Source organism: Antennarius striatus, chromosome 15 (assembly GCF_040054535.1).
Source record: "Antennarius striatus isolate MH-2024 chromosome 15, ASM4005453v1, whole genome shotgun sequence".
Lineage (NCBI taxonomy): Eukaryota > Metazoa > Chordata > Actinopteri > Lophiiformes > Antennariidae > Antennarius > Antennarius striatus.
Genome location: NC_090790.1, coordinates 3,969,399 through 3,994,155, shown reverse-complemented (window position 1 = coordinate 3,994,155; position 24,757 = coordinate 3,969,399). Strand labels below are relative to the sequence as shown.

General features: G+C 41.5%; 1 protein-coding gene across 3 annotated transcripts in view; it reads right to left on the bottom strand.

Annotated features, from left to right (window-relative positions):
* Nucleotides 1-21,605, bottom strand: part of LOC137608280 (WD repeat-containing protein 7) — a 107,019-nt gene extending 85,414 nt beyond the window's left edge. For 2 of the 3 annotated variants that reach the window (XM_068334535.1, XM_068334537.1), the window contains exons 1-18: nucleotides 21,466-21,605; nucleotides 19,963-20,134; nucleotides 19,751-19,857; nucleotides 18,669-18,747; nucleotides 17,962-18,136; nucleotides 17,439-17,515; nucleotides 17,045-17,164; nucleotides 15,794-15,939; nucleotides 15,559-15,661; nucleotides 14,258-14,405; nucleotides 13,815-13,930; nucleotides 13,603-13,735; nucleotides 12,893-13,113; nucleotides 12,116-12,311; nucleotides 9,968-10,182; nucleotides 2,418-2,651; nucleotides 1,950-2,243; nucleotides 746-942 (exon numbers count right to left, since the gene is read on the bottom strand). In XM_068334535.1, coding sequence (XP_068190636.1) covers nucleotides 746-942; nucleotides 1,950-2,243; nucleotides 2,418-2,651; nucleotides 9,968-10,182; nucleotides 12,116-12,311; nucleotides 12,893-13,113; nucleotides 13,603-13,735; nucleotides 13,815-13,930; nucleotides 14,258-14,405; nucleotides 15,559-15,661; nucleotides 15,794-15,939; nucleotides 17,045-17,164; nucleotides 17,439-17,515; nucleotides 17,962-18,136; nucleotides 18,669-18,747; nucleotides 19,751-19,857; nucleotides 19,963-20,121 — 2,720 coding nt within the window. In that variant the 5' untranslated portion in view covers nucleotides 20,122-20,134; nucleotides 21,466-21,605. The remainder of the gene's footprint in view (nucleotides 1-745; nucleotides 943-1,949; nucleotides 2,244-2,417; nucleotides 2,652-9,967; nucleotides 10,183-12,115; nucleotides 12,312-12,892; nucleotides 13,114-13,602; nucleotides 13,736-13,814; nucleotides 13,931-14,257; nucleotides 14,406-15,558; nucleotides 15,662-15,793; nucleotides 15,940-17,044; nucleotides 17,165-17,438; nucleotides 17,516-17,961; nucleotides 18,137-18,668; nucleotides 18,748-19,750; nucleotides 19,858-19,962; nucleotides 20,135-21,465) is intronic. The other variant, XM_068334536.1, reaches the window with a different exon arrangement.
* Nucleotides 21,606-24,757: the final 3,152 nt, after the last annotated feature.

Here is a 24,757-nt window from a genome sequence, read left to right as displayed (position 1 = left end):
TATGTTATAACAGAGAAACAAACAAACATGTTTTTCTGTGCAACTATAATGTTTGTAACTTGAATAAGTAATAAATTCACAGTTATTTAACATTGAGGAATGGTTATATTTTTCATTACATTGAGTTATATTTAGTTACATTAATAAGTTACATGTGGCTCTTTGAGGACAGCCGTTACGCTGATGTGGCCCTCGGTGAAAAAGAGTATGACACCCCTGATCTAGAGCCTGAATAGAGCACAAATAAATCAGAACTATGTTTAGGTTTAGCATTTGGGATGATTATACTCAGTTACTGTTAATTCCAAATCTGGTCATCACCTCAATCAAGGGGAAAAAGTTTTCCCCTGTGTTGGTTGGTTGGTCAGCAGGATTACTCAAAAGATTTCAACAAACCTTTTACAAGGATGGAGATCCAAGGACAGATCCAGAACAGAGACGTGTTCCTCAACCAGTCAGAGATGAAGAGTATTCAAGTGTAAAAACATTGCCTCAAATAAAATCCCCAAACGTTTTGATAAAGTTTCATTAGAAGAATTTTTTGGTGTTGGAGACCTTGACCACAAATATGCTGATCCTGACAGACCCTTTGATATATACAATTATAATGTACAGTATGTGACACCAACACACACAAAGCAACATCATCTTGCTGGACATCTGTAGTGGTCACTGCCTACTCCAAACTAAAATCAAGAAAATGTGTAATAGGAAAGCATATTCTGACTGTGTAATCTCTGGGTACCTGGCCGGTGCTTTCTTCATGTGTTCACCAACAAACGTTGCATTGGTCATGCCCATCAGGGTGTTGGCCAGTGAAATCACAGACAGCAGGTGCTGTGTGGTGACCGCCCTCGACACGCCATAGGTCCCTTTCCCCACGATGTCTGTCAGGGTCAGCTTCAGACCCGTTGCCAGGGACAACTGCCGCAGCAAAGACTCCTAGGAAACAGAGGTCAACAAATAAGGCAGGGATGTTGGAAAGTGGACATCTTAAACTCTGAGGGATGCTTTGTGCTACCAGACTAGACCCTTCAAAATGTCTCAGTTCACTATTTATTGTTCGTATTGACAGTTAAAGTACTTTATGACGCTCAGTTGATAAAAGTGCTACAGAAACATCTGTCACTGACTGACTGTGTGGTCTTGAGTTTCATTGCAATCATCAAGAGAAGAAAACAGCTAACAATGGTTCTTTTTATTTTATTTGTTTCTAATGCACTTGTCATTTTTTGGTGATTTTTTTGAGTATTTGAAGTGAAAGGTTTTTTGTCAATTTAAAAAATGCTTGAATCATAATATTTTGAAAGTGACAATATACAATACAATCTATGAAATAGTATAGAAGACAAAAATATATCTTGAAACTTGTTATTTTTCTATTCTTGTGAGATAATAATATTTAGGACACACCAAATCAATTTTAAAATCAATTAACAGACTTGTCTTTAAAGTAACAACAAACAAAAAAAACATATCACAAAAGCAAAAAAGTGGTGCTGTTACTGTTAAGTAAAATTCAAGACTACTTTAAACAAGAAAAGGAATCGTCTTAAAGTGACTTAACTTCAAATAATAAATTTAATGGAGTGAATTGATAATCAAAATGACCATGAAATTAATTTGTCAAATATTGATTGTTGTCCTGTATTGACATCGCCACGTCAAGCTGTAACACATTACATGACGGTTTATTGTTGTTTTTGTTTTTAAGTAAAACATTTCTCTGTTTTTACAGCGTTGTAACTTGTTTTGCAATATTGTAATATTTTTGTAATGTTTCAAAAGACTTAATTTTTTTATGTGTAAGTCTAATTTAACAGTGAGATCTCATCTTGGATATCAGACCAGCAGCAGAGTGTGAAGACAGAACTGTTTTGTTATCCACAGTCCCAGGTCAACATGACAAACACTGGTCAGAGTGACCCTGAAGCCCCGGTGTCAGGTACCTTGAAGGTGGGCAGCATGAGGGACATGTGACCTCCTCTGGAGATGAGGCCGAAGGAGATGGGGCAGTGTGGTCTGAGCATGCCCAGTCGGTCCAGACAGATACTGTCCAGCTGTTCGTTGAGGCCCCAGGCGTGCAGGCAGGACATGAAGAGTTTGGCTGTGTCCATCGTCAGGTTATACTCCAGAAGACTGAGAGACTTGGACTTCTCCTCCCGCCTCCTCATCTCCTCCTCCTCCTCCTCATCTTCATCCAACAGGTGCTCTTTGATAGTCTCCTTCATTGTCTCCTTCACCTGGTAGTTGAAATGAAAAATAAGAAAAAAGGGGGTAAATCTTAAGAAGAAGAAGAAAGGTAAATAATACAGAAAAGGTTTATGCAATCACTCATTGCAAATTGAAATATTCTAATCTTATTTGCAAAGTCCTGATTGATTGTTTACAACTGTGATTGGCTCGTGTTGACTGACCTGTTTGAAGATCTTATTGGCCAGGAAAGACCCCCCTTTGTCAGCCCCAGCCTGGCTCTTCTGCAGCGTCTCTGGTGACACCAGCGTGGGGTTGGGTCTCTGGGCCTCCTCAGTCAGCAGCTGGATGATCACCGCCTCCACGTCGAAGAACAGCACGTGCATGTCAGGATCAGTCAGGTTGGTCTTCATTGCCTGGACCACTAGAGCATTGTGGGAATATTTCGGCAGATTTCCCTGGATGACAGACAGAGAGAGAGAGAGCAATATCAAAAATGAGGCTTGAGGGATACAGTGAGGAAAGTTATTAAAGCACCATTTTGTTATTTCATCCAAAAAAAAGTGATCCAGATGTTCATCAGGCAGCAGCAGGTACTGTTAAAGAGCAAGTGTTCATTAATTCTCTCTAATCCTATGAATGCATGAATGTTGTGTAAACTCATTCATTCATTCATTCATCTTCCAACCCGCATTATCCGCTAACGCGGGTCGCGGGGTAGCCAGTGCCTATCCTGGCAGTCTCAGGGCGTGAGGCGGGGGACACTCCGGGCACGACGCCAGTGTACCGCGGGTTGTGTAAACTTTACTGTAGAATGTGCGTGAAATAAATTAAATGATAAACGTGAGATAAAATTTCTGCTCCGACTCCAGATTTCTTCAGCACAGAGCAACTGACCCACACAGTAAATGCAAATTGTGCAACGAAATAATCAGAACACATTTTTGTAAAGAAAAAAACAACTGAAGAGAGTGATTTAAATTAGTAATCTATTAAATCACAAACTCGACACACCATTAGCTGTAATAACCACCACCAGAAACACACTCGATTTTAATTGTGTCAGCAGAGACACCTGCACAGAGCTGTTTGGATACATGCTAATGGGCTAATGGATGCGATCACAACCATGATCCCGTTAGTGTCTCCCTCCAAGGGGGGAGGGAAGGCTGATTAAAGGAAGACTGACAGGAACCATCATTCTGTGAGGTAAAAAGGTTCTGGGTTTGATTTTTTTTTTTGTCCTTTTGGAGTTTGTATGTTCTGTCCGTGTTTGTGAGGGTTTGCTTTGCCTAAATTGTCAATCTTTACCTCTATTGGTGAGATTGGTTGAATTTCTAGCAGGCTTTAAATTTTGTTCAGTTTGTTTCAATGTTTTTGGAGATATCTTGCCCTTACTTCAACTAAAATCATGTTTCTCAGGTAGTGATGAAGAGTGAAAACTCCACCCAGGCCAAGCAATCCAACAATTCTTTGTATTTAATGTGGTTCAATAGTGACACTGGCAGTCCAGCCTATGTCCAAAAAAACTAATCTATTCAGATACGCATAAAATTTGACATTGGAATGGTCCTGGTTTGTGTATTTCACCTAAATTTCTGTCCAAACAAATTACCAAACAAAAAAAGCAAAAACTGAGGGCGATAAATAAGGTCCTGGTAGCATGTGTGGCTCTCTGTTATGGTGTTTTTATGAGTCAAAGCGGACTTGCACACATAATTTTTTAATTAGTCAAAGGTGAACACACAGGTGAACTGGTGTGTTAGCGTTGCATCAATGTCAAAGCAAAACCAGCTGAATCTGGAAGAAACATTTTCTGTAGCTCTTCTCATACACAAATGTCTTTTAGACAAAGATTTTGAAGTTGATGCTAATTTTTGTATGGCTTGCTGATTGTTTCCACTCTATGTATATGAAACACTTCAGATTTAGGCATGTTTTCTGTATTTTAAATATTATTATTGTTAGTCAAGTCTTCCAGATTTTTTTGATGGACCTTCTACTTTTGAAAACGCTGTTCTCGAGCCTTCTGCACCATTAAACCTCCACTGTATGTGACTGAGAGGCAGAGAGAACAATAATTAGCTGTGGAGACTCCTGACTGACCGAGAGACACAATACACCTGCAGCTGGGAGACACGCACACATACACACACACACACACACACACACACACACACACACACACACACACACACACACACACACACACACACAAATACCCCGGGGGAAGAATTTCCTGTCAAAGCAATGACGATGCTGCTGTGCGTGCCTGCATGTGTGTTTGTGTGTGTAAATGGTGTAAAAGGGTGTAAAAACTCCATCTACATTTGTGTGTGTAACAAAAGGTGTGTGTGTGTGTGTGTGTGTGTGTGTGTGTGTGTGTGTGTGTGTGTGTGTGTGTGTGTGTGTGTGTGTGTGTGTGAAAGCAGCTACGACAAACCATTTCTTCACCTCCTGCACAGACAGCTAACTTATTAATGCATTCCACAAGCTGTTTGATTCCAGGTCAAATCTTTTCCACAAATACTGCCAACAGAATGATTTCACTGCAAGATGATAAATGGAGGTCATGGACACGTCAGCCATGAACACAATAAAGGCTTTTGTCAGTTTACGTGCGTTTGTAAAATGCCTGATATTTGTATTTCATCCATATGTTTCATTGGACCTCTGTGTGTGTGTGTGTGTGTGTGTGTGTGTGTGTGTGTGCTGGTGGGGAGGTAGTGTGTTGTTTTGGTAGATGAACACTGCCACCTAAAGGTAAACAGTGACATTACATCCACATTAAAACACTGCTGAAGATGCTTCATGACTGACCTGATGCTAAATGTTTCCTCAGGCTGAAGGAACACAAATACACACACACCTACACACACACACACACACACACACACACACACACACACACACACACACACACACACACACACACACACACACACACACACACACACACACACACACACACACACACACACACACACACACACACACACACACACACACACACACACACACACACACACACACTGCCCTATAGCTCCTGGGCAGTATGTCTAAAGGTCACTGTCCTGCAGGGCCCTCTTGGCAAACACTACCGGAGTCCAAAACACATTTACACATACAAGCACAATCACTAGCACACACACACACCTAACCTTAACTCACTATTCTCAATAATACATTCTTTTTCCACCTAGAGAATATCTCTAAAATTCTTAACTACATTTAATTTCAATTGTGAATGGAACAGAGGTGATTAGTTACTAAATCATTCTAGATCAAAGATTTTCCAGAAAACTTTCCAGAAAACCCCAGCAGTTTTTCAACAAGAAACTCTTTAGTAACACATTTGCCCTTAAACTAAAACACTTTGGTTTGTACCGTGATGGGAAATGTAGACCCGTTCCTGGTTTCTGTCATTTTTCTTTTAATCCAATAGTAACTAAACTCTTAATACATAATACAACACTCAACAAACATGCAAACAAAAACATTTCAATGATAATTTCATTCAACAAGTCAAAGGGTAAATCCAGTGTCCAAAACTGAAAACATATGAATGCCCGGAGCTTAACAATCTGATCTCTAAAGCTCTGATTCTGCTTTCCTCCTCTTTACAGATCAATTGAAGTTGTGCCTTTGTCATCAGCCTAAATTTAGAAAAAATAAAATAAAAACATGTGCCTGAAAAAATCCAAATAAAAGTTTGTTACATCTAGAGTCTTTGATTAAAAGATAAAGTCAAGATTGAAATGCCCAGTATTGTTACAAAAATCACATTATCTAAGCTGAAAGTAATTGGCTTTTAGTTTGAGTTTCAACTGGTGACTTTTCTGATTATTTATTTATGCTTACGACAAAATTAGAACAACATATAAAAACAGTGTCTTTGGAGAAAAAGAAAAACAGTGATTTTTTTTTTCTAAAAGTATTGTTAGTCCAAAGCCAAAGATTCATTCATTCATTCATTTTCATGTACCGCCGCTGTATCCGCTGTAGTTGGTCATGGGGAGCTGGAGCCTATCCCCCCTGGCAAGGGGGCGTGAGGCAGGGGACACTCTGGGCACGACACCAGCGCACCGCGGAGCCACATACAAAGACATACAAACACGCACACACACACTCACTCCTATGGGCAATTTGGGACCGGCTAATCAACCTGAAGCGCATGCTTTTGGCGGTGGGAGGGAGCCGGAGAACCCGGAGAGAACCCACGCAGACACGGGGAGAGCATGCAAACGCCGCACAGAGCGGGACTCGAACCCGGACCCGCCGTGTTGTGAGGCGACAGCGCTAACCACTGTGCCACCGTGCCGCCCCAAAGCGAAAGATTTTAAATGAAAAATTCAAGAAAATCTTTGGCCCATTTAGTGGATTGACTTGTTGCTGATCAACTTTCTGTCAATCAAATAATTGTTTCATTTTTCTCCTTTGCGCGACAAACAGGTTTACCAGTCAGCAGGTGCAGCAAACCTGCTGGAGGACGAACCCAAAGTCACACATCAACAACAACAATGGCAAACATCAGCTGTAAACGCACACACACACACACACACACACACACACACACACACACACACACACACACACACACACACACACACACACACACACACCTCAGATTCTAAATTATTCACAACAACTGGTTTGCTTGCAGGGTCCAGGTGGGTGGAGGTTACTCTGTCACAGCAGAGGTGATAATCTACGTCTAACAAGTTAACTTCTGATTCCACATAGACGAGATGCACAACAAAACATCTGCAGAGTGAACAAGCAATCTGGTTGGTGACATATCAATCTCATAAGTCAACACGTTTCACCGTCGTGATGATAGAGGGCTCGCTTCTCTTAAACAGAATCCTCTGCTGTACTCTGGAGCAACAAACACTCCATTTTTTTTCTCTCATTTTGACATTTATCATCCTTCACTGTCACACACCAGTGGTCGTACACACACACACACACATACGCAGTGGCTGCAGTGTTGACCTTTGGTTTTTCTCCTGCAGAGTTTTAATTGGTCTTTGACTTTTAGACAGATATCTGACCAGGATGACCAGTTACTACTTTCTGTGTGTGTGTGTGTGTGTGTGTGTGTGTGTGTGTGTGTGTGTGTGTGTGTGTGTGTGTGTGTGTGTGTGTGTGTGTGTGTGTGTGTGTGTGTGTGTGTGTGTGTGTGTGTGTGGTTCTATGGATGCCTGATTTACTAATCACTATAGCCAATGTAGAGAATATGAGGAGGAACAAACAAACAAATGTTAAATCACATTAAACCAAACTGGTTTGCTTGCAGTCGAGTCTTCAGTCTGGTCAAAGTAATCTTGCTGTGTTTTGTTTTTGATCATATTTGGAAAAATGATCATAGAGAGTCATTATTTCACACGCTTATGGATTACATTATATTTTTAAAATTTAACAGATGAGCAGGTTAAATTCCTCTGTGTAGAATTTTGGTTCCTAGATCACCACCACTGAGGACATAAAGTCTAGAGGTGGCAAAACACACACCAGTAGTGTATCTCTACATGTGTCACAACTTAATGAGGATTTGGACCCTTCATCAGTGACAAGAATTTGACCAAAGCCTTGAAACTGTTCTGCATCTACAAATAATCAATGAACTCGATTTGAAGTACAACCTAGAGATAGATGTCTTTTGTTCACAATCCAGCATCACTGTTCACTTTCCATAGATAAACACATCCCCAAGTTAAAACCAACATCACCTGTCTGCTTAGGGGTAAAACTTAAAGTAAGCAGAAGTTATGGTAGAAACGGCAACATAATAACTGAAAAAATAGCAAATCTGGTATTTCTTCCTTGTCTTTGGATGAAGCATACAGACGGTAATGTGGTGTCCTGCTGCCCCCCAGTGTTCACTATTTCCAGTTATGTACATATTGTAGTTGAACAAATGTTTCACTGGTAATTCATCCACCTCTTCATTCTAAACCTAATAATGTGATAAATTAAATAAGTGGAAAAACATCAACACACTTTCTTTTTTTTTCTTTTATATATTTTAATGCACCTGACCCTCACCGGTCCTCTCTGGGAACTAAGTTGTCAGTCTTTATTGGAATTTCCCATTGTGAGCCAGAGAGGGAAGAACTGCACGTCTGCGAGTTAAGGGGGGAAAGAAAAGGAGACAGGGAGAGAAAACACAAACAAGGTAATGGATAGACAGGCAGTGCTGTTAGAGTGATAGAGGTTTGAGCTGTTTTATTATATCCCACAACTGATACCTTAATACCAGTGTTATAGAACACCAGATTAGTGGAGGTCCTGACAGTATAGAATAGACCACCAGAGGAAAACGGTGCAGAAGGAAGATGTAGGGCATGAGATTGTGATGTCTGAGGCGACTCATCACGTTCTGACGGGACCCAACGGTTCTCAACAACTGGACTCAACAGAAGCTGGTAAGCCCTGAACCAACATGCATGTGTGATGGAAACCAACGCCCAGAGAGGCTACTAGAACCCAACAGGGCCAGGCTAGCAGAGCACCCCCAACCCCCATGGCAGCCAGGACCATCCAGAAGCCATCACCTGAAGAGCCACTGAGGGCACCGAGAACCACGTAGACCCAGAGACCAAGAGTCGGCAGTGGCTGCCACCGCCAGGGCGCCCAGGGAGCATGGGGTAAAGAGACCCACCCGCCACCCCACCAAACCCCCCTCCACCCCACCCTCATCCGCCACAGCCACATCCCACCTAATTTCCCATCCCCAGGAGACAGGAAGGCCCCCCGCAGTCCATGGGGCCAGCAACATGGACCGAGCAACATGTGACCCAGCTCCCTCCATAGCCCCCCAACCTGAGTACAGGGTCTCGCCTCCCCACATGCTCATCCGGCAAGCCTGGACAGACCAGCGATAGGGGCCTCACCAACCCACCTGATACAGCGGAGATCTCAAGCTGGACGTAAGCCCCCCCCCCCCGTGTCGCCACCCACAAAGGAAAGCCGACCAGAGGTGGTCAACCCCAACACACCGCCGGCCATCCCAGCCAGCCCATGCCAGGCCCCAGAGGTCCACCACAGCCAACTCGAGCCCCGCCTATAGCCCAGGTTTATTGGAATGGACCGACAGGCCAGCAGACGATCGGTGCAGCACCCAAACCTAATCAGGAGACAAGGTCCGCGGGAGAGAAACCGAGCTGCCCAGCAACCATCCCATCCCCAAACGTAGCGATGACTCCGCACCAGCCAATCCCCCTACATTCCCGAGCCACCCCCCTCAAAACATCATTTCAACAGCTCACTCTTAACAGATTGATTCTTTCAACATTATGGAAGGACTGACATATTTCACTGATATATTTGGTGTGGCGTTCTATAGAGACAAAGTCTAGAGCCCTCACAAACTTGAGTCACTGATGCTTTTTTATTTTAACTAGCATTTTTATTCATCAACTGCACTGGAGACTTTGTTTTTAAAACTACTAGGGAATATGTGTATTACGATATTTAATTTGTGTTTTTTTGCCCTTTCCACATTTAATTTTCTCAATCTGCCCCCCAAACGGTACATGGAAAAATAAAGATGAACTGAATTTAATATTTTAAAAATAAAATTGCATTACAGATCGTCAAGCAGCTGAAAACATCATTGGGTACCAATGGAGACACCAACCATCTAATGGTTCACTTCCCTATCCTGTGTGACACAGAGCAGATTATTTTATTGGTGTTTCTTATTATATCATTGCTAGAAGACACCTGAATTTCCCTTATCTAGAGTAACCAGTAGCTATTTTTCTCGTACCTTGTCGGCATTGTCTGCAGCCAGCAGGTTGGTGGCAAGCGTCTGCAGTTTGTGCTGGGCCATGTTCTTCAGCGCTGCCAGGCTGCGGCGAGTCATTGCCTGCTTCAGGTTCACCGCTGAATGGCTCAGGGCGTCCACGGTGGCCGGAGCCAGCTCGTCACAGGCGTTTAGGATCTCCACAGCAGTTATACCCATCACACAGCGGTCCAAGGCTCCTGGAAACACAAACAAATTTATGAGCATAACTCTTCAGTGGCTGGTCTTTCACATGACCGTGTTATTGTTTCATTAAATGAAGAACAACCTGATAAATTCCATTATTTTTTATTTTGGTTCCGGTGTTGACTCTGTAGCTTTGTTATTATTTTTTTTAATTTCACTGTATTGACTCTTACTTTGATCCTCAAGATGTTGTTGTAGATCTGAAAAAGCTATAAATGATCAGAAACAGCTACCCTTAACTCTGAGGAGGTGAATCTTGATGATTTTGGTGACCTCCTGAACTTTCTGTCTCGTGCCACATTTTTTTCATAAAGGCACAAGGAAAAGATACATAACTGTTTGAGATTACCGTTTCAATTTGGGGAATTCTCTTGCACTCATGTTTGTAAATCTAGAAACACCCTGAAACAGAGGCTTAAGTGTGAGAGGCTTAAGTGTGTGAGTAACTCATATGTCTTAACTTCTAAGATTAGGACAGGACAGTATCACTGATAACTCTGCATTCTTGTGATTATTCTGGCTGTCATGACCAAATGGAGTAAGATTTATGAACGACTCTGGACTGGACTATTGGCATATATTCCACCCGAAAAAAGATAGTAAAGTTTTAATGAAGGTGTCAGGCCTTGAACCACAAGAGCCAGATCTGTTTTACAGCAGCAGGAGCAGCATGTCATGTTTAGTTCTCACATATTATAAATATTTTTATACATCTGCATACTTTTTGCAAAGTGTGGATCAAGATTTGAGCCCAGGCTCTGGAAGAAGATACACTTCTTCTTGGACTGTTTTCATATCAGTTTGATTCCGTTTTTCTTTATTTCTTCATCTATTGTCTCTGAGTGCAGCTCACAGATCCAGATTCTTCATGTCTGACAGCAACAGTTTCTCATGTACCTGGTGGTGTGTTGGGGGGGGGGGGTCACGCGTCTGTATACACAGAGTCCTAAATTTCACACTCAGCTACCCTGCAATCACTCAGCACTACAGCTCAATCAAGCTACAACACACTTCAGGGCTACGTGATAATGGAAAATAAATGCCATTGCAATGCTTTTCTTTTCTCAAATACACAATGTATCACAACATGAAAAGAAAAATCAGGAATTTTCAACAGATCACATTCAAATTAAAGTACAGTACTTTCTATTGGCAACAGATTATAGAACTCTTTATAGATGGTTTGACTGTTTCAGATGAAAAGGGCTCCCTTTCAAAACCAAATACAAATAAAAAGTGTAAGACAACTACATATTTGTAAATAAACTAAAGCAGTCCAGAAAAGAAAATTGACATCGATATTTGTAACGTTTAATTTCTCCTACTTATTCTTTTACTTTCAGCTTTTCCCTTCAGGGGTCGCCACAGCAAATCAATTGTCTCCATCTAACCCTGTCTTCTGCATCCTCTTCTCTCACACCAACTACCTTCATGTCCTCTTTCACCACATCCATAAACCTCGTCTTTGGTCTTCTTCTAGGCCTCCTGCCTGGCAGTTCAAAACAATTTGGACAATGAAGTTAGGAATATAGGAAGCCCATCTGCCTTTAAAAAAGCATATAAAGACTTGACACTGCAAGGTTACAGAACGGATGGAAGTGTTGGTTATCTCTTGATATGGTTATTGGATAATAAGTGAATGGTTGTTTGTGTTTCGTGTGGTCCTACAATGAGCTGGCGTCTCATCCAGCGTGTACCCCATCTATTGCCAGTGGCCGGCTGAGATAGGCTCCAAGAAAACCTGTAACTCACAACTCCGGCAAAACACCTCATGAAGAAACAATTACAGTTGTCTCGTCTTCAAGAATATCAATGAATGGATTAAAATCAGAAAAGAATCTGCTGATAAGCTGAAACTTGCCAATTAGCTCTTGTTCAGCTCAACGTGAAGCTGCAGAAGTCATGTTGCCATCACAAGGCTCTCACCTGTATCCATCTGCCAGACGTAGACGGAGCCATCTGAGCATCCGACCACCAGGTAGTCGTCTGCTGGACGCCACTTGATGACTTGGATGGGAAAAAGGTGTCGCGATGCCAGCATGATGCACTTCCTTTCCCTGAGACTGAGTAGGCCGACGGAGTGGTCGCTGGCCACAGAGCAGACGCAGTGTTGGACACGGGTCTGCAGAGCAAACAGAGGAAACTAATAATCAGATGAGAACGAGGAGCTGAGGACACAACAGAATACCACAGAGTTTAGTGGAGGACCAGACCGGACCAAATTCTCACATTTAAATTGCAATCCTTTAATGTACAGTATATTGGTCATTTTGGATCATTTCTGACTTTGGGATGGGTGTTATCGGGTGTAATTGACTGGATAGAGCATTAGTTGAATGTCAGATTCCCTCAAGCTAAAGCCTGGAGCCAAACAAAAGTGAAAGCTTTATGTTAAAAAGATAGAATCCCCTCCACCGATGCAAGACGTATTGAATTTGTGGGAACAGCATATTGATGTAACATTTATTAAAACTGATTATACAAATCAGTCCTATGTACTGTATCAGCAATAATTAAAGTTGTATTTAATAGAGATCAGCTCCTTGACAAATAATTGCACACTTTTAGTACATTCATCACACACTTAAGCAATCAAAGCAACAACTGTGGAAAATGGAGACGCCAACAAAGCATGCATCTCAACAATAGTGGGCAAAGATAGACAAAAAAAAGAAAGACAAAGTCAACAGTCAGGCGTCTTACGCTGCAGTTTTCAGGCGGGACAATGAGTTGGGTGATCTCTCCACCATGAACACAGAAAATGTGCTTCATCTCTCCAGTGAAAATATCCCAGACGATGACGGAGAAGTCCACTCCTCCAGACACCAGGGAGCGCTGGTCATAGCGGGGGGAGATCTGGTACGGATACAGGACGCAGGTCACCTTGTTCCGGTGGCCTCTCAGAGTACGATGGGGCGGCCAGCCTGCATGATGAGAATCACAATTCTGAAGTCATCAGCAGGCCGAGAATGACAAGACGGCAGATTCTCTCTGAGAGAATTTGACTGATTGGTGAAGAAATACAGTACTTCACTACACAGAACTAACTTAATATAGTTAGAAAATAGACACTGTAAATTAACTAAAATGCGCTGTTATTCCAACAAGTTTCATTTCCTCATCATCAGTGACACATACGCAGATCATAAAAAACGACTAAATAAACCAGAAGAACGAAAGAACAGCATGATCATGATCTTTAAGTTTAGTGATGAAGTATTGCCCCGACAGTCCAATTAGTGGGTAACCTGTACGTACACAGCTCTTACTCTGTGATAAACATAGTGCGCAAACAAAAGGTGGATCACTAAAAAAAAGAACAACTAAATTCAGGAAATTCAGCTGTCAAGCAGGGCTGATCGGTAACAACAGCAGAAATGACCAAACCCAAAGCCCGACCCTTCCTCCCTCACCTCTCCGTAGCATGTGCTCTCCCTGCAGGAGCTGAACGATGGCCGTCTGGGTGGCAGGAACGAGGATGATGCTACCGTCTTCTCTGCCACAAACCAGGCGGCCCTGAGAGGGTATGTAAACGCTGGCCGTAACCTGAGGAGTCAAAGCACACGTGGTCAGTATTATTCAAATTTCATTTGTTTGTGTACTAAAAACACGACTGTGTCCGGACCTTAATAGGGGCTTCTTTGCCAGGGAGGACACTGAGCTGATCGATAATCCCAGCAGACACGGGGGACAACTTATCAAACGCCTCCTGCAGGCTGATGGTGAACGACACCTGCAGCTCTACAGAGACAGGAAGACAGTCCAAAAAAGAGGGAAGACGCTTAATAGATTAGAACACAAACTAACTATAGCAAGAATAGCCGCAACTAACATTTACTTTAAGCCAGAGAAGTGGGACAAAGACAAGTTCACATCGCAAATGCTTATATTTCATACTTAATGACAGGAATTATAAGCGACGCCAACATCTGGTAACTGCACGTGAGACGAGAACTAAATCATCCCACTATCTGACACGTTTGATTTTAGATCAGTCCCAGTGACTGTTCAGAGCAGTACACTTTCTCTGAGACAATAATTCTGTCTAGTCTGTCTTGCCATTTTTACCTGATGTGGTGGAGGTCGGCTTTGGAGGCGCGGCATCCGGGATGCTCCACAGGGACAGTCTGCCTGCCGAGTCTCCCTGGATCAGCAGCTTATGGAAGGGCTCCCGTCGGCCGAAGAAAAACCGAGTCACAGGAGGACAAATCAGGAGCTGTAGGACAGTGGGGGGGGGGGACATATGAACTCCTGAAAAAGAGAATTCCTGGGACACTCAGATTCATGTTAAATCTGAGTATTTTCTGTCTGAAGGCGTCACCACACGACTGTGGCTGTGAACACATCAACAACACACTGCATGAAAACAGAGCCACACAACACTGCTTCACCTGGACTCCTGTACAGGCTGAGTAACAGAAGTCATTGCAGATTAATAATACAGATCAAATGTTTTTCAAGGAAGAAATGTGCCTTTGCCCCACAAATGACAACCATGATGGAAAATAGGTGAATAAAGTCAAATGATGCAGCTCTTAATTGCTGTTAAAGTAGGAAACAGAGCTGCTGCACCTAAACATGGCATCAATGAATTGATAGTGGGATGTTGGAGATGGTTGCATGAGGAACTGACTCAATCAAAATACAGTAATCCCTCGTTGCTCGCGGTTAATGCATTCCAGGACCACGCGTGAAAAACAAAATTCCGAGATATATCGACAAACTATTTTATTATTTACAATAATTTAAACATTTATGAACCCTCCCCACACTGATATGAAACCACCTTATATCTGTATTATGTTTTCCCACACTCTGATACTGTTTAAAGCACTGTGCGCTGCGTTCCGTGAGCCTCAGAACACAACGCACACCCAGATACCGTGAGCGAATAGCATGCGTGTACGGTATCACGTGACTACCTACTAAACATCCACAATGTAGTGAAGCCGTACATCTTCAAGTGCGAATAAGCGAGGGATTACTGTATCTCATGTTACAACACCTGGACACCTTATTGACAAGTGCAGCTTATGTGTACAAATTCCTTTTTTTATATAGTTGGTGTGGCTTCCATTCAGGTTCACTCAATATTTTAGAAATTATGAAAAACTTCAAAAACAGTGCATGAAACTGCATTAATATTTTTCTGGTGTGCACCAAAATTATGCAGTCAAATCTTGTTACTTTACTTCATCATGTTCTATTCTGAATGAAGTTTTTCTTTAATTAAATAATATACACTGTATTAGGCGAATGGAAATTCAAATCAAATATGAATTTGGCAAACTTTCAGGTTCTGATCATTCAGTTTAATCGTTCAGTGTAACAAGTTTACACTAAACCTGTGACTAAAATGAAGGACTGACCTGTTTGTCTGAGTAGTTTGAAATTCTGTAGATCAGCGGAGGGATCGAGCCTTCTTTGGTTTTCCCAACATCAATACGGAAATGTTCACTAGCAGGAAGACAACTGTAGAATATACACACACTTAGTTTACACAAAAAGCCAGAGTAATATTTTTCTGTTTGCACATTTATCATGAATCCAACTGAGCACTGCCTCAGAGCAGGGATATCCGAGCCGGGGCAGCAGCAGGTTTACCTGGCTGGTAGTTTGTAGATGTAGCTGCAGCCGTCTTCGGTCCATATGATCACTTTATCAGCAGCAATAAACTCTCCTCCAGTCCAGGTCTGATCACCGTCACTGGGCACCGAGCAGAGCAGCGAGTAGTCACCTGCGTCAAACACCTGACACACACAGAGAAAAGAGATGGAAACACATTCATTGATGTGGCTCAGACTCGGACCAGAACAGTACTCTGCCTCCGTATGGATCGGTAGTAATTACTGCAAGTGTAAACCCAGTGGGTTACTCATTTGTTTGCTGACTGGCATTTTGAGGCCTCAAGAATACCACTTTTTTGTGGGAGCCAGACAGGATCACATTTGGTTGAGAAAGCAGACCAGAGGACACTGACGGAACTTAAACTGAGTACCTGTGGAAACGCTGTGGTCTACTTTTCAATCCTAAAGTACTATAAGCACACCCCAGACCATATCCTTCTGGGTCAATCTGACTGCTAAAATCAGGGCACAATGTTGGTAACTCAATAGAAATTAAGGTTTGATACACCTCCAGATTAGTTTCTGTCAGTATTGTAGATCTTTTAAGTTTGCAGACTCAAACTGGTCTGGACCAAATTTTAAGTCACCCATGTAAGCGTTGATATGACCACATTTCAAGTACACAATTTCCTGCTATGATAAGGGTGTGCAGTGTCAAGGAACCACGTCTTCCAAAATGGTTTCATTTTGTTGACAATGAAGACATCTTGCTGCTGAGACAGAAAAAACATTAAAACCTAGATAGCATCTCAATAACAAACCCATATTCATCTTTGGCCCTCTGAAGGATTGTCACTATTAACTTGATTCTAAAGAAAAACAATGGCTGTCCAAGGAACAGAGTCTACTGCAGCAACTAAACATGCAGCCAAGGACTCGAATGGTAACCACATATAAAAGCAGTGAAAGTCAGCTTTGTTAGGGAAAAGAAACATTTTGAATTTTTTTTTTTTCAGGAAATGTACCGTTGGAGCAGAGAATCCTGGAGGAATGTGGACAGTTCTGCTCATGACTGTCTGACATTATTTTTATTAAGGCTTGATTTCATTGCTAGTTTGAAGGCATTTCTAAACCAAATAATAAACAAATACATTAGAAAATGTTTAATAAGAGAGCTTGTAGGTAACATGTTTTTGGTCTTACACCTATAGTTGGCCCTTTGAGGTCAACCAACATGCTGATGTGACTCATTTCAAGCAGTCCCCGGAGGTGATAATGTCGTTCTTACCCTCCAATACTTGGAGCAGACAACCAGCAAGCTGCTCTGGGTGAAGGTACAGAAAGAAATACTCTGACAGCCCTGACAGTAGACGGGTTTGGACTCTTCCTCAAAGACAGGGTCCAGGTCCTGAACAAGCATCACAAACAAACAAACAAAAATCAATGTTTGACACTCAAGAGAAGAAACAGAGCTATATCAGTTGACAGCTGTCTGAGATCTCAGATTATATTGAGGTGCACTGTCTATTGATGAGTGTCCGATGAGATAAAATTTTAGAATAAATATCGATATATTCGATAAAGGTAAAGCAATGCTTTTGAGGTCTGTGTTGCCTTCAAAGTGTGTTAACAAAACATCTGCACAAAACAGATGTTATGTTAGCGTTCTGTATGGTGTGTACCTGCATCCTGCTGACCTCAGCTGTGATAATCCAGACCTTCAAAATCCCTGTCACTGACACCGCCACCACTGTGTCCTCTACGAAGAGATGGAGTCAAAGTTAGTTAGCACTTTGTAGTCCATCACACAAACTTGCCTGCTCACAGTTGAGTACCTGTGGAAATGACATCACTAACATCTGGACATTTTACATTCCTAAAAACCTTCACATACCTGGAAGCATTTATCAAAAAGGACAACCATTAAGCTATAGCTTGACTAGCTAAGGTGCTCAGCTATCTTGTGTCTCCAGCTAACTAGAAGCATGATGCTAGCCGTCTCCACAAATACTTCACAAATGTTTGTCCACTCAATTCCCATAAAACTAAAGAGGTTGAAACATATACAAAAACCACGAACCTACTAATGCTAATGCCAAATACAATGTGCTGTAGTATTACACAAATATTCTGAACCTTCCCCAAAAAAGGAAATCTCATCCATTCATACTTTTCTTTTTGTCCAGCGCCCCCTACGTGCCTCACCTTGTGTTCTGTGGGATCGGATGATGCTCATGGAGCTGATCCAGTCAGGGGAGATCTTGGACACCAGAGAGTACAGGACCTCCAGGCTGGTGGCATCCACCACAAGGATTTCTGGGTAATGCCCATTGCAAAGCAGACGTCCCTCCCTCTGAGTGCCAATAGTAAACTGGTAGAACTGGAGAATCATTTACAAGCACAAAGGAGAGACCACAATGAAAACCACCAAGAGGTGATCATGAAAACAACAATTCTTGGCCTTCCAGAAACTGAAAGGGTCAAACTCCTCCCAGCCCTGGTTTTTTCTTAAAATGACAAAATACGCTAAATCAATATGCAAAGATCGACGACAGGACTGTTCACCCTCCAGGTGGCTGGCTGCAGTACAACAACACCCTCCGCTTGACATGAAAAGCTCATGAAAGAGGCAAAGCTTAAAATCCCCATGTGGAATATTTCACTCAAAGATGATTCATGCCTTGTTAGGTGATGCTTATGAACCAAAAATTAACTGAGAAAATTTTTAGTGTCAAAATCCCATTTGATCTTTAATTCCTGGGTATTTTGAGTCTTTATAGCAATTAAATTACACACAAAATATAATGCTGGGAGAAACATTTAATAAAGTGAACAAGTGCAGAGGCAATCAGACCTTACATGTTGGTGCCCGTGTGATTTTTTTACTATTCAGGTATGTGATCGTATATTACCTGGATGCCAGTGTGAGCACAGGCCAGCTTGGTGAACTCAATACAGCGTCCATCATTCACATCCCACAAGCACATCTCTCTGGAAGGATTGACAGATTTACATAAGACACGAAGGACAAGGAACTCCTCTGCAGTTGTTCTTACATCCTCAAGTTTACATTTTAAACTAGTCTGTCAACTCTGTTTATATGAGCTTTAGGTGTGTGAGATGGAACCTTACATTTCCAACAATAAATTTGGAATCCATCTGAAGGAATACATTCCACATGCAAAATTGCCTATGAACATCTAATAATCTCAACAAAAGAAACACCAAAGCAGCTCAATGTGCATGGTTATTATTTTTAATGTTTGGCCATAGAAAACAATGCTTTATGCATTCACAAGATGAGGTAGTAAAACGGTGCTCCTTTTATTTCATATGGAAATTTTAACATTTATAATTAATAAACTAAAAATATAAAATATAAATATAACAATAATATAAATATAACATAAAATGTAAAATAATAATTAAATTAAAAGCATCTGAAAATTATTTCAATCCTGCCCTTCATTCTGGGACAGAGTCAGATCTTGGGGGTTCTTGTTGATATTGTTTGAAATTGCTGCATTAAATTTGTTATTTGAGCAAAAATATAGCAATTTATGTAAACTGGTCACTCTAAATTTTCAGTAAGTATGACCGTTAATGGTTGTCTGAGCTGCCATCTCATCTGGGGTGTACCCCACCTTTTACCCATAACCAGCTGAGATGGGCTCCAGGTTAATGAACAGGTTATTCATTAACCTGTTCTTCTTGACTGAAAGAAGTAGAAGGTTGTTGGTCCATTTTGTGTGAGAGTCAAATTATGCACCAAACAGAGGAAGTATGTGAGGAAATAAACAGCAGTCTGGGTTATCAAAGACAACCGCTCATTACCTCTGACTGGTTTAGAATTTATCACGCCAACCAATTCAAATATAGTCAGGCCTGATTTCACAAACAATCTGGTTCTTAAAATTAGAATTCCATATTATTTAGCCATTTCAAGCAGTCTGTCACCTTGTAATGGATGCCAGAGTGATAACAGTTTACTCACCCACTCTCCGATGCACTGACAATGTATTGTTTGTCACTGCATGCACTGGCTTTGGACAGACAGGTGATGGAGGCGGTGTGACCAAACAGCATGGCCCTGGGACAAAGCTGGGTCGAAGCAGAAAGGGACATGAGGGTGGGAGATGAGTGACCCGACAAACACACAACGACACATTACCATCATCACCAGTAAAATCTTGAAGCTCGCCGTACCTGAAGCTCTGGAGTCATGTCCCAGAGGCAGATTTGTCCATCATGGCACCCAGTGATGATGGTGTTGAAGTCGTCCATCACCAGGAGACTGCTAATACAGTGGGTGGGAGCCATGCGGCCCCACAGCACTATGGGTAGAACCAAATTGTTCCCCGACATTATGTTGATGTGTCTAGGAGGAGAGAAGGCCAGTTAAGGAAGAAAGATACAGAGATAGGAAACAAGAAGAGCAGGAAAAATGATGTAAAGGTGTTTTCATATTCATTTGATGTGTGTGAATGAATGGTCTGTAAATGGTCTAATGCTTCACATGTGCACATAGGCTGACACTGTGATGCCAAAGTCCTGAACATCACAACATCATCAGAATTATTTAAAAAAATAAATACATTTCTTCGCATCATAAATATAATATCTAGTTCTAAAAAAAAAAATTGGGGGGCGGCAGTGGCTCAATGGTAGAGCGGGTGGTAGAGCAGGCCGTCCAATGTTCCAAGATAGGCGGTTGGATTGCCGCTCCCGCCCAATTAAACACCCGGTGTGTCAGCTGACAGTGGGAGGTGTCAGCTCACCTCCCTAACACTGCTGAGGCGCCCATGAGCAAGGCGCCATCCCCCCTTACAAGTTGCTCATTTGGGTGCACCAAGCAAGAGCTGGCCGCCACTCTAGCTCCTCCTGCATCCATACAGGCCCCCTGTGTTTGTGTGTTCAGGGTCTGCACACACAAATATACATATGCATGTGGCTAATATACATATGCATGTTGCTTATATACAGTAATATATAGATATATAGATATAGATATATATATACTGTGTATATATATTATAAAATCAACATTGTCACGTTGATTCACATAGATGATAAAAAGAATAAGACATTTTATAACCTTTTAGCAAAACCAATGGATTACAAAAATATCACATATTCCCAATTCAAGTCAATCAACAATCAACACAACACAAATGTACAGTATACAGTACTGTCCTCCTCACATCAGCCTTAATCATACTGTCCAACCACACCGTGATGACCGATGATTCTATTCGGGTGTTTTGAGGTTTACACGACCTTAACTCTAACCCGCTTTTATAGACCATCACAAACCACATCGGACCATGAAGGCCTGAACAGAAGAAAACCATAGTGACAGTCCACGCTTACATTTCAAAAACTCAAAGCTCTACGTCTCCGTGCTTCACTAAAATAATTAGAATGACTTAGCGTTAACGATGTATTACAGACTGCGCATCAAGGTTAATGTACATAATTCACAGTGAACTGTACGACTGTCACTAATGACACCAGGGAGAAAGAAACCATCACTGAAGACGTCCCTAGAAATCGTAACTAACAGATTCCTGTCAACGACTGTCAGCTGTCAGGTTAGTGGGCAGTCATCTGTGAAGCTAACGCTAAGCTGCACCGCAGCGTCGCGACAACCCGGTTAGCAACATGGCTAACAGAACCAAAACAAACTCTCATACAATCGTATATACGCACCTGAGAAATAGTCCTACTAGTACATTTCCTTCTAATGTCAGGCGTATCGAAGAATGATTCCCTCCGAGGAAAATTACTTTTGTCCTCGTTTGGGGCTTGTCTTTTACCTGCTTGTCCTCCTGACAAACCGATCTGTTCGGTCAGCTGATCACACGACAACTTAGAGCTGATTCTTCTTCTTCTGTTTTATCTTCTGCTTATCCTGGTTCACTGTTAGATTGCCACCTATCGGACATAAATGTACTTGCAGGTGTGAACAGATAGTCATACAAGGAGTCATGGTCAACTTTATTGTCAAATGTACCATATATGCACGACATACAGCACAGTTGAAATTAAAGTCCTCTCAGACCCAAAGTCAGTAAAAAAAACATGAAAGAACTGCTCTAGCGGGGGGGGGAGAGGAGCCACTGCGTGTGCATGCGCCGCCATCCTATCCTATCCCAAATTGGTTTGCCGCGGTGAAACCCAACAGAACCCTCCGGAGCAAGAATAAGCAACGGTGGCGGGGAAAAACTCCCTCATTGAGGAAGAAACTCCGGGCAGGAGCCAGACTCTGGAGGGCGGTCATCTACCTTGACTGGTTGGGTGGGAAAAGGAAAATATACTGGGGATAGAGACAGGGCAAGGAAAAGAGAGACAGACAGAGAGTGGCAGATAGGCCAGATAGAATTTGCAGTTCAAATTGAGCAGTAGTTGCTGAAGTGGGAGTGGGATTTTCAGGCTTTTGGATTTCTTGTCCTCCATAATTGTTCCCTACCTGTCGAGCAGAAGCACAAAAACAGCGGCAGTATCTTGCGTGGAAAAAGCCTCCAAACCCCTCATCAATTAGCTTCCATAACAGGAACTGTACAAAAGTTATCAGAGTAGAAGTGGGGGTTAAACATAACCAAACAAGGCAGTCAGAGACTTCAACATCACCTCTGAATTCAAAATTGTACCCTGACCTACTTTCATAGGTCAGGGTCATTTAATAAAAGACCCATGACTGGTGCATGCTATTTGTCATGAGATTTCAGAGATGTGTACCTAAAAAGATATAAAAGTGAAAATGTGACCTTGACCTATTTTTCAAGGTCACAGTTGTGATCTAATTTTCCTCCCCTTGCCTCCCTGAATTTGTTTTGTCTTTCTATCTTATACGGTTCTTGAGATATGTGCCAAAATATCTCAGGATAGACTAGAACCAAGGCAGTCACAGACTGCAACATCCCGCGCATTCCTGAATTAGGTAGATCAAAGCACTAGCTATGATCTATGGTCTTACTCACATTGGCCTTCTCCCTTGTCTTTTTATCTTATCTAGTTCCTGAGTGTATAAAAGTTGAAATTTGACCTTGACCTAGTTTTCTCAAGGTCAAGGTCATCATCTCATTTTCATCCCCTTTGCCGCCCAAGTAATGACCTTTTTGTTTCATCTTCCTATCTGCAACGGTTGTGTGGTGGGGGTTTCGTTTCTCTTAAGGACAGGAGACAGTGTATAAAATATAAGATATTTATTTGTCAATTCAAATCATGTATAGGTTGAGTAGCAGTACAATAATATCATTCACAGGTTGAGTATGAGTCCAATAATGTCATTGATGATATTGACAAACAGACAGGTTCAACAAACAGACATTTTCCACAAATACTTATCTAAGCATGATGAGAGCTCTGGAGACGATGAAAAAGTCCTCCGATGTGTTGTTACAGAATATTCTGGTTACAGGAAAAAACTTCAAGTACAAACTAGGAAATGGATCACATATCTTTATATACTCTAAAGGTGTAACTAGGGGCAGGTATTAACCTCGGCCCATCTGCTTTCAACCAGTTCTTTACAGGCTTTCAGTTTGTACGTCATGACCTCCAGACGTTACCAAAATTATCAAGTCGACAGTTTCACAAAACTATTTGATGACATAATATAATCAGTCACGTGAACCCTGTGAGGATCTGCTGCAGACATTCTTTGGATGACCCTGTGCAGAAACATACATTCTAATTTCAAGTACAGTATATGAAATGATCTGGCTAGCTGCTTCTGTCAGTGTCTAACTTCTTCCAAGGATACCCACAGTCATGCAAGCATTTCCAAATATGGTCTAACAGTAATTATTTTCATGCAGCGTCTTCATGACCTCGAGACATCCTGGGGCCACCTTCACAAGCGCTGAATAATTTGACACACACAACAATCCAAATCTTTGGTTCTATGAAATGAAATTATTTTATTATATTATTTTATTCTATTATTTTATTGTATTTAAAAACTTTCCACCACAGTTGCGAAGATATTTGGTAGACTAACGGACGAGCGGAGGAACAGACAAATGGATGGACGAACACACGAACACTGACAATTACAACTAGAACCAAGGCAGTCACAGACTGCAACATCCCATGTTTTACCCTGACCTACTTTCAGGGTAGGTCCAGGTACCCTGAAAGTAGCACTTCACTAGTGTATAGCTTTAATCTTTCAGGGTAGGTCAAAGCTATGCACTAGCTAGTGCAAGTCGCCACCTTGAATATAACGCCTTTTGTTTCGTCTTTCTATCTAATCCAGTTCCTGAGATATGTGCCAAGAAAATGTACAAAAGTTGAAATTTGACCTTGACCTAGTTGGGGTGCTCCCCACCTCTGGAACTCACTACCACTCCAACTTAGAAACATGGATTCACTCCTCCAACTTCAAAGCACAACTGAAAACACAAAGACTGCTTATTGACTTAATGTGTTAAGACTGCTTAACACATTAAGACTGCTTATTCCAGCTGAAATTTGTTTCTCTTTTTATTGATTTATTTTTATTGTTGATTCTTAAATGGACTTTGTGTAATTCTGTACGGTGTCCTTGAGTGTCAAGAAAGGCGGCTGTAAATAAAATGTGTTATTATTATTATTATTATTATTATTATTATTATTATTATTATTATTATTATTATTATTATTATTATTATTATTATCATCCATACCAATCCAACCCATCCTTCACACATGTTTCAAGAAATCAGCTCAGAGATTTTTCGTGTAATCTTTCTGAGAAACAGTGAAATGAGACAAATTATTTTGTATATTACATACATTTCCTGGAATAAAACGTATATCCGGTACATGCATTAGCCTTCAAAATAAAATCAAAAACAGTACTGCTTGTGCTATAGTCAACGTCTCTGGAAACAATTCCATACACATTGAAGTTGAATAAGAAAGTGTTAAATATATTTATTTATTTTAAATGTTATCCAGCATTCGTATTTTTGCCTAAAAGTTCGTCAAACATGTCCTATCGAGTGACACGTTTGAC